General features: G+C 43.3%; 1 protein-coding gene and 1 long non-coding RNA gene across 5 annotated transcripts in view; one reads left to right on the forward strand and one right to left on the reverse strand.

The window, feature by feature from the left end:
- Positions 1–8,832, reverse strand: part of LOC112559768 (NSFL1 cofactor p47-like) — a 38,167-nt gene extending 29,335 nt beyond the window's left edge. The window contains exons 1-2 of one of the 4 annotated variants that reach the window (XM_025231156.1): positions 7,635–8,832; positions 3,540–6,330 (exon numbers count right to left, since the gene is read on the reverse strand). In XM_025231156.1, the coding sequence (XP_025086941.1) occupies positions 4,798–6,129 (1,332 nt within the window). In that variant the 5' untranslated portion in view covers positions 6,130–6,330; positions 7,635–8,832 and the 3' untranslated portion in view covers positions 3,540–4,797. The other 3 variants (XM_025231157.1, XM_025231159.1, XM_025231160.1) reach the window with 3 other exon arrangements.
- LOC112559774 lies at positions 1,188–3,422 on the forward strand. Its single transcript, XR_003098364.1, has 3 exons — positions 1,188–1,656; positions 2,032–2,551; positions 3,316–3,422. It is a non-coding gene; the product is annotated as an uncharacterized LOC112559774 (long non-coding RNA).
- Positions 8,833–9,594: the final 762 nt, after the last annotated feature.

Consider the following 9,594-nt stretch of genomic DNA (forward strand, 5'->3'; position numbering starts at 1 on the left):
TAGAAAAAGTCCACGATTTTAGACGGCATGCATCGTCTCGATGAAAGAGACAGAATTATTTCACGCCCTATTTGGTGGCCCCCATCCGTTCAGTTCGCGCCTGGCCAGCGAGAAAACAAACAAGTCAACACGTGGAGAATACATAAAGCAGGGATGTGCATGTAAAAAGCTAAAACCGCGGGCTGCTAAACTAGAACCAGACATAACAGCATTCATCCTCTTGTTCTGCAGCGAGAGAATAGAACTCACCCATGTTCGGGACAAGATTTGTTTTGATGCACTTCATATATAAACCACAACATATTGTATTGGGTGGAGGGGGGAGTATTGTCAACATCTTGGCCTGCTTTTCATTTTGCTTACCTCTGAACCCATCCATACACAAACACATTGAGGACATAGGGGCAGGAAGGAAGGTGGAGAAACAATGGGATACGATGCAGTCTGAGCTAGTCCACCGTCTGTGTGCTTGGAAAATCTCTGTTGTAGTTCCCTGAGTGCGTGAGACAAATAATTTGTTTTATCTTTCTTTACAACTCCGCAAGGACTGATTACATACCGAAGTGGCCATGCTCAAAACAATCTTAGTATGGTTAATAATCGTTACAACACAGGGTGTGCAAACATTAGAAGAATATTGCCACGGTGCCTGTAGGGTTTATCTGTAGCCTATCCCCGCCTCAATCTCGGGTCATTATAGTTCCTTGCACAGCAAACCTGACTTTTATTAATTACTGTTTAATTATAGATTTTCCCCCAAAAGGCACTCCTTGTTGTCCAGTCAAGAGAACAGGAACTAGATGTGTAATATTTAATTAAATTAATGGGAGGGAATGACTACCTGTCAAAGGTGATCGAACGACACGAGACTTTATTTTTGGTTTTACGTTAGTTTGTCCGATATCCCCTAGTTGATTGTATTTTCCTTTTTCTTAGAGAATGGAAGCATTCATTGATGTTGTTTATCGAAGCTGTCAATACTTGCTCGGCTGACAAATGATTTCATGCAATTTTAGGTATTCAGTGGGATTTTTCTGCTACAGATATTCTTCTGTAAGTTCTAAGCTGCGTGTTCAGTTTTCTAAGTTTTATGACAAAGTTGATTAATAATTTTTTTTTTAATGTTCAACACATTGAGTAATAAAAATTGTGTACACAATGCAAAATGTCAGATTCTTTGAGAGCGCACATTCGAACTTCGTGGCTCAAGTACACATCCTTCACTCACTCAATGCAAAATTTATAAAGAGCACACTCACCCTCCTAAGGAGCATGCTCTTAGCTTTATAGCTTTAAAAAAATCTTATTTTTTGTGAATGTCCACAGAAAATCCGGCAGTACATGACCTTTGACTCAATCACGCGCTTTACCCCATCCTTCATGTGCATACTTATATATTTACTTGCTGTAAGGCCTTCTGAAACGCGCTGATAAACATGAGGAATCAGGAACCAAATTCAGAGGACAGTGACGTCACCACATCATCGCTTTTCATCGCTGCGTTTATAAACCACTAGCTCCATGGATACGAGCAAAGAGGATAACCCGTCCTGTTTGATACCAGTCACACCGCATGAACAACAACTGAGATTCTAAGACAGACGTCGACAGGAGTTATTTCATGTGATCAGCTACATAAATATATAAGCCACAATGGTAAGTGAACTCAGCTCACTCTATATTTTCGTAACGTTTTAGTATTTTATTTTAATTAATATTATAACAAACAACGATTCGAACAACCCTGAGCCTCCACTGGGTAACCGGATGGGGTTAAGTGAGAGACAAGAAGAGGGGCGACAAGACGAGGGGTTCTGGACTTTTCAATGGGAGACTGACCAGCTGTCTGGTCCATATTCCCATACTCTGAATTCTGTACACCGCAACTCACTATATCCATCTTTCACCAGATAAGAATTTTTCTCTTGTGGAGAAGATTTTAGGGCAGGGGTATTACACCTATTATCGTTATACAATAATTAAATATTGTTCTTCCGAGTTATTTGTAGGTTCTCTTTTTTTTTTTCACAGGAGTTTTGTCCCAGTCTTCTGGTTTGCCTGCTCTCCATGTCCTGTTTAGTTTCTTCTGTTCGTTATGGAGATTTTTCTTCCGCCTTCGTCGCCCCAAAGTTGCCTCCTTACCCTTCCTTCGGCCTCTCGCCAAGTTTGGGAGGATACGGTTCAGGCCCAGCCTCAGGACCTTCCTACAACAGACTGTTTCCTGGTTACAACATCGCGTCTGGCAACAACTTTGGACTGCAGGGCAGCGGAGTCTACACAAGCGACTACAAGACCGGTGCTGGCTTGAGTCCGACATTCTCTGGAGTGCCACCCAGTCGGAGCCAACAGTACCCTGGCTTCAATGGAGGATCCTCCCCCCTGCCTAGCGGTTCTGGCTTTAACAGTTACTCTGGTAACCTTCCACGTGTCGGCATGTCAGCAATACGTGCTCAGCCCTATGGCGCCTCTCCTCCCATCGGTTACCAGACTGGTTCCTTCGGGGGGTACGACGAGCCAAGTCACGTGGGCAAGAAGCCGTTCACACTTTATGGTCAGTCTGAACACAACTGAACAGTTGCACTCACACGTTTAGTATCAACTGAACAGTCCATAATCACTCGTCTTTGAAAGCTTGTTGCAAAATGATATACTCCCTTAAGTGGAAACAATTCATCCAAGACATGAAATGTAGAACAGCGTGTAAAAATCAAGAACTAAAAACTTGCTTGGAAAATTTTATCGTCGACTTCATCATTATAAACGCCACCACCATTTCCGATTTTCTGTTATTAATTTATTCAACGTTACACTTACAGATTCTCTTGGAGATACAAAAATATTTTATCTGTAGAAAGATTTTTGAATTACTTGGCTCATAATAGAAATTATACTTTACTCAATCATGCAGTATACAGTTTCACTATTTTTTTCCTTAACCGAAATTTGAAATATCTTAATTTCATTTATGTAATTGGGAGTAGGAAAGTGACAGGAGCTCATAAACTTTTACCATTATGATTGACAGTAATTAGTGGATTAATAAAAACAAAATCTTTTTCATGGGTGACGAGAACGGGGCGAGGATTTTAATTAGTTATCCTGTTAAGATAAACTAATTTCGTCTGATGACCACTATATCACTAAGAATGACAACATAATGACAATGCATATTACAAGTATGTTGAAATGGTGTCAAACTTCCAATTTTGTGCTGCAAGGAGAATGTCAGCTTTGTTTTAAAGTGAGGCAACCTGGGATCATTTCATCATGATGAGTGTGTGTGTCATTAGTGATTAATTAAAATCTTTGTTCCAGGCCAGTGATTTCACCAAGTATACGTGCACTGTCTTGTTCCAGCAACGTGTTTCCAGAACATAATCTTCACTTCTTTACTTCAGTAAAAATATAATTTTATCAACCTCTGTGTCCTATTTGTTTTTGCTTTTTATTTAACGGCCTCTTGACTGTAATGTCCGTGTGACCATGAAACTTCTCAAATATTCAGCAACAAATATGTTGACCCAGTCATCACGAGCACATCCTTCAAAATAGCACATGACATCTTCCCAGTCTCACACACCCTATACTATACCTCAGAAACATGACTAACCACAAAATGTGTTCTTTGTTACAAAGAAAGTGAAACAATAGAACACATTGTTTGCTATTGCACATACATATCAGAAACTTGAAACTTTTAGCGGAAAAGGGAAGCAGTTTCGGGGATTTATATACTCTGGTGCTTCCTTGAATCCAAATATCAAGTATACAAGAAAAAACAAAATAGTCAGCAAATAACTGAAGAGCTGACAACAATAACAATTTGTTTTACTAAAACCGCACGTGCGTCATTTCGTTGTGTTGCACGCGTGATTATGATTGTAGAATTCAATATATCTCATTCTCAAATTTTAATAATAAAAAAACGCTTATTCGCCACCTTCGTTAAATAAATAACCGTTAATTATATATTATATTAACTTTCAGCTTAAATACTGCTTCAGTAGAGCGCATGCAAAATGTCTGAGTACTAAACATTTCTGAGATCAGCCTCACAAGAAACACAAACTGATGACACGATGGCAAACAAAGCTCGGAGGAGCGGGTAGAATAGTACCCGTGATCATGCAAAGATATTACCAAAAGCAATGTTTTGGGGAGAAAAGCTTCTTCCGCAAAAAAGAATAAGTGAAAAAGTGGGGAAAGAACAATGGAGCCTGAGAAGAAGCTCGGATCCAGCGTTTGCTGAATTTCTTCCGCGTGAGGAAGGGAAGAGCAGAAGAGGAAGACCACAATACGGAAGACAAAAGTAGGATGCTCGGGAGATCGACGAACAGTAATCCAGTTGGGGATGGTCGGAAGGGAGCAGACATGAGCTGTTTGGTGGCGAAAACTGAACCACGTTCAAGCTTTTACAGTGTTTGCCCCTTGACTCCAAGACAAAGATGACGTGACCGTCACAGGAACGTAGACGTGACGTGACTGTAGAACACGTTACGCTGCAAGGCTACGTGACTCATTGTTTATTATAGTAATTTTAATCACTTATAACAGTAACACAAATATGATCTATGAAAAATAAAAAGTATATAAAAGTATATGAAACACCAGTCCAGTCTGTGTAAGTAACTAACGTTGTCCCAACAGTGAGGTGAAGTTTCTATCTTCCTGATTTCAAATAACTTTCTCCCGTTAGAAGTCTGGCACTGTGTGGAGAGCTGCATGATCAGAATGGATGACAAGCACAACAAACATGGATGCACTGCTTTCAGCTACAGCAGTTCAAAATCACATTTTTCATGTTATTTTCGTTGCCTTGGTGATGATCACCTTCCTCACACCTGTAAACGAAAGCTCTCGGTCAGAGACCCACGTCGGAGTTGGTGACTTGCTGGCCAACCTCATCAGCCTGCTCGGTCTGTGCGACTGGCCCACAGGTCTAGCCTCGTATGAGTGGCCCACACTTCTAGCCCCGTACGACTGGCCCACAAGTCTTGCCTCGTACGACTGGCCCACAGGTCTAGCCTCGTATGACAGGCCCACAGGTCTCGCCCCGTACGACTGGCCCACAGGTCTAGCCTCGTATGAGTGGCCCACAAGTCTAGCCCCGTACGACTGGCCCACAAGCTTCTCCACCCACTCCGTGCAGCGGTGACAGAATCGCCGGCCCAGCACGTCACAGTAGTGGGCTGCGGTAGCCGCGTGGTCAGTCGTCAGGCAGCTGACCGGATGCCGATGGTTTTCCCACGCACCACCGCCAGCGTCAAAGATGACCTCTGACAGCACCAACCGTTGTTGGCGCCGCTTCTTGTTGACAAAAGTTCTAGAATCGTCAAGCGAGGACATCGAGTCCCACTTCTTTCCGGGGGGAGTGCGACTGGTGTCCTGCCGAACTGGCTGCTTCCTCCTCAAACTGTCGTCGACTGTCCCCGCTTGAACCTGACCCCAGGGTCGTGAGAGGGTGAGAGGGGGCAACACGATCGTCCCCTCGCCAGGCAAGCCAGGTTTGACGTTCAGTGTCTTCGACTGTTTGCCGTAAATAGATCTCACATCCAGGGTGTTGACTGCAGGGTTCCTCCCAGACTCCGTCTCACCGGGTGCAGCCAGAACCGGAAGTTGCGTCACTGTCCACATTTCGTGCTTTGACTTCTTTCGCCTTCTCTTCCCGGTCACTGAACCCCACGTGGACAAGGACAGGATCGGCAAGTTAACAGTTTTGTTGGTGCTGGTACTTCTGTCGTTCTCTGGACGGCGAGGCTTTCCTCGCTTCATTTCTTTTCTAATCATCACCGATGACCAACGCGCTTTCTCGTCGTCGAGGTCGTTGGCATGTGCCACGCCTTGTCCTTGCTCAAGAACGGGAGCGAGTTTGGGTAGAAGTGTCCTGTCACTCTTGGTGTCCGTCGGAGAACACGGACGGACAGCATCTGTACCACTCAGCCATCTGTCATGACAAGCTTCTCTTCCAGTGACTTCAGACCTTCTGGTGGCGGCTCCGCAGTCATCGAAGAGACTTCTGTCTAAGAAGCTTGAGGATGAAAAACCCAAGGACTGAACCGGGATGTTCATCTGGTTCTTACACACCGGAGGCTGTGGACGAGGCCTTAACATCACGATTGCTACCAGCATGCAGATGGAGAAAGGAGAAAGCGGAACATGCACATCCGGAAAGCTACAGTTGCATGAAGACTAGGGGGTTGTTTTTAAATTATTGCTAAAAGCAGCGGGAAGATGATTCTTTTGCTGTGGATGTATGTGAACAGCGCCGCTTTTGTGTAATGAACACGGCCAGCCAGCGGTCCATCCTGAAGTGATTGACCAGGTCTGTGGCTGCAAATCATGCACAAGGGTTTAAAAGATTTTGTCATTGTCCTAGCAGTTGAGCTCCCTAAACCACATTACTTTGCTGTGTTGTTAATGTTTATTTCCTGTAGTTGTGTATGGCCGTTTTAGTAGATCGTTACGTTAGGACTATTTCCTCTCGTTTCTTCGTTAAGTCTCCCCTCCTCCCCCCCCCCCTCAGCTTCCCTGGCGTAAATATCTTTCTGCATCAACAAAAGTCTGGAAATATTTGGTATTGTTACTAAAATTTTAAGTAACACAGATGTCGTTAGAGCAAAAACAAAACAATAAATAAACAAAAAATCAGCCCAGCGTTAAGGAAATCTCACGTCAGCACTTAACAGACAAAAAGTAAGACACATTATTGCACTAACCAGTCCCACACAAAGAAAACGTTGAAGTGTATGTAAGCCCTCGCCGTTTAAACTCCACTTGGTTCGTCCCGTATCCCGGGTGCTAGAGCCGAGGTCTGGCCTTGCATGGATTACATGTAAGTAGTGAATAACACTCTTATCGAATCCGGGTGTTCGCTTGTCCTGCACCCCAATGCCGCTGTGCCAAGGGCCGTGAAGACTAATTGAATCGCTTGTGTTAAACTTAACAGATACTTGTGTCACCCTGGAGCTACCTTCGGTCGGTGCTCAGTCGAGGGCACAGAAGTGCAGCCGAACAATGCGTAGAAAATATTTTATTTTATAAGCAAGTGGTGTGACAGACTATGAATACGACCAGTTGACGAGCGCTGTGACTGTCCTCGGTGCGTGAGGTATGCACACGAAGGTTGGGGACAATGGCGACTTTGGAGAGAAATATTGTTTCCGAGGTTTAAAGGGAGAGAGGATGAGGCAGCAGGGATTTTCAGAAATGTTCCCATCACATCCTTTTGTCACTCTGTTTCTGTTTAATACTGCGCGCGCCTGTATGTATATGTAAAGCTCTGAGGGAGGGAGGGACCATAGAAATGCGTTTTTGCTTAATATTATTTATCATTGCTCGATCTATTTGTGAATGTGGTGGGGTAACCTGTGCGTGTCTGAAACAGTAGCTAATCTATTAAATCAAATCATTTCCAGTAGATTCATTTCATTCAGTAAATACGGTTGTCATTTTTACAAGGCAGGTGTAGCCTGTGATATGTGTTAGTGTGTGTGCCAAACTGTCATCAACATATTATCGCAAAACATTTTTATTTCTAACACATCACTTATTTCAACCATTCGGTGAATATTTCTACCACTTATCTTACAAAAGATGGGGAATAAAAACGTGAACAAAATCTTTTTCTTACCTACCTCTTACACAAACTTTTCGACGGATCCAATCCTTGGCGACTGAAGGCTGCAGACCACGTGATCTCGCTTGAAGTCCGTCACAGTAACCATGAACGAGATAGAAATTCGAGATGTAACTGTTCGTCAGGTCATGTAACTGTTCCTCAGGTCGTGTTACTGTTCCTCAGGTCATGTAACTGTTCGTCAGGTCATAGGACAACACACACGAGAAGCCCGAGTCCTCTTGAACGAAGTCAATGCAAGTTGATGCGCGTCTGACGTTCTCTTGACGGTCCAGTGGCGACGTGGGTCTGACGACGAAGGTTCATGAACCCATGCACGTGGGTTCCCCTAATCGCTCATGATCTCACAAACCCTTGGCACGCAACAGCCTGGCGCCGTGAGACAGAAGGGTCAGAGGGTCAGCAGTTCTGTTCACAGACATTGGTTCAACTTCAATGGCTGGAGACGAGCATTGTGATGTGGAGCGGTGTTCACGCCATGGTGTACATAGTCAGCGACAGCGACAACTACACGACAAGGTTTCGATGTGGAGTCATATGCAGGTCGCAAGGGTCATCTATGGCTAGCTCCTTGTACGACTAAACAAAATAAAAAAGACAGTCGTGTTGCCAACAGGACGCAACAGCTGCACGCAGCAAGGAAACGTCTGTTCTCGCGATGGTCCGTGAAGGAAGGAAGGACGCAGACACTTGTAGAAACTTCCTTATCGCTGCAGCCACAAACATTTTCGCATTCGATGAGATTAACGGTTGTTTTATGTCCGCGTGTGGGAGTGCGAGCGTACAAGCTTTTTATACCCGTGAGCCCGAGTCTTTTCGAAACACGAAATGAAGATTAAAAACATTTTAAAACTTTGTTTGTGCTATTTTATTTTCTAAATTATTTTCTTATCAAATAAGCAAACACCTCTCTGTTGTTTTCTTATGACCACAAATGGAATTAAACCAAATTAGCTTGTTTGAGCAGCAACACGCACAAAGCTCACTCGGCTCTCGGAAGAAGCAGCAATGACTGGCCTGACCATCAACATCAACAAGACGGAGGTAATGCGGGTCAACAAGAAGCTTCACTCCGACTACATGTAGAATGTATTACAGAGTCTGGTCGTTTCATCTACCTTGGCAGCATAGTCAGCAAAGATGAAGATGTAAGAAGCCGAATAAACAAAGCCAGGCTTTTCATTCCACACCCTAAGACCTATCTGGAACGCCAAGGCTTTGTCTCTACACACCAAGATCCGCATCTTTAACAAAACTGTAAAGTCAGTCCTTCTGTATGGATCTGAGACATGGCGAGTGACAAACACCATCACCAACAAGATACAGACATTCGTCAACAGATGTCTGCGCCGCATCCTCAACATCATTTTTTTTAAACAGGCCTCATCCATCGATGTCTAGTTTGACTGAGAAAAGAAAATAAGGGCGCGATAAGTCGCTGTATAGGACAGAAGACAATTTATGGCTTGACAAATTTTTAGGGTTTATTACATGAATCGCACTACACAAACTTTGTGAGTCTTCTGTCACAAAGTGCATTTCTGGCTGTCACAAAATATCCCAGTAACAAATCTGAAGCAGCAAATATAATCGCAATATAGACTTGGTCTATGTTTTACCTGGTTTACTACGGTGGATTATTCTTTAAACTGTGCTGCCTCCATTTAAGACATTAACACAGCAATAGTGTAGCACATTTTTACTCTGACTGGTGGAATGTTGTACTCAAAACATTAGTCTCCGGGTTAGCAACACAAGCTAACTGGTTGAAATGTGCAACGTTTTTTTTTCTTTTTTTAGTCAAAAAAGACTGGGTATGAGTGTCCAAACTTTAAAAGCACATGCTAAAAAGAAAAAAAAAATCAATTATGCAAATGTAAAAAAACCTGTTATTAATGTTGTTTAGAATGTGCAAAATTTTGATGATTGTCATTTGCACAAACAGATAACACTGCTTC

Source organism: Pomacea canaliculata, linkage group LG3 (assembly GCF_003073045.1).
Source record: "Pomacea canaliculata isolate SZHN2017 linkage group LG3, ASM307304v1, whole genome shotgun sequence".
Lineage (NCBI taxonomy): Eukaryota > Metazoa > Mollusca > Gastropoda > Architaenioglossa > Ampullariidae > Pomacea > Pomacea canaliculata.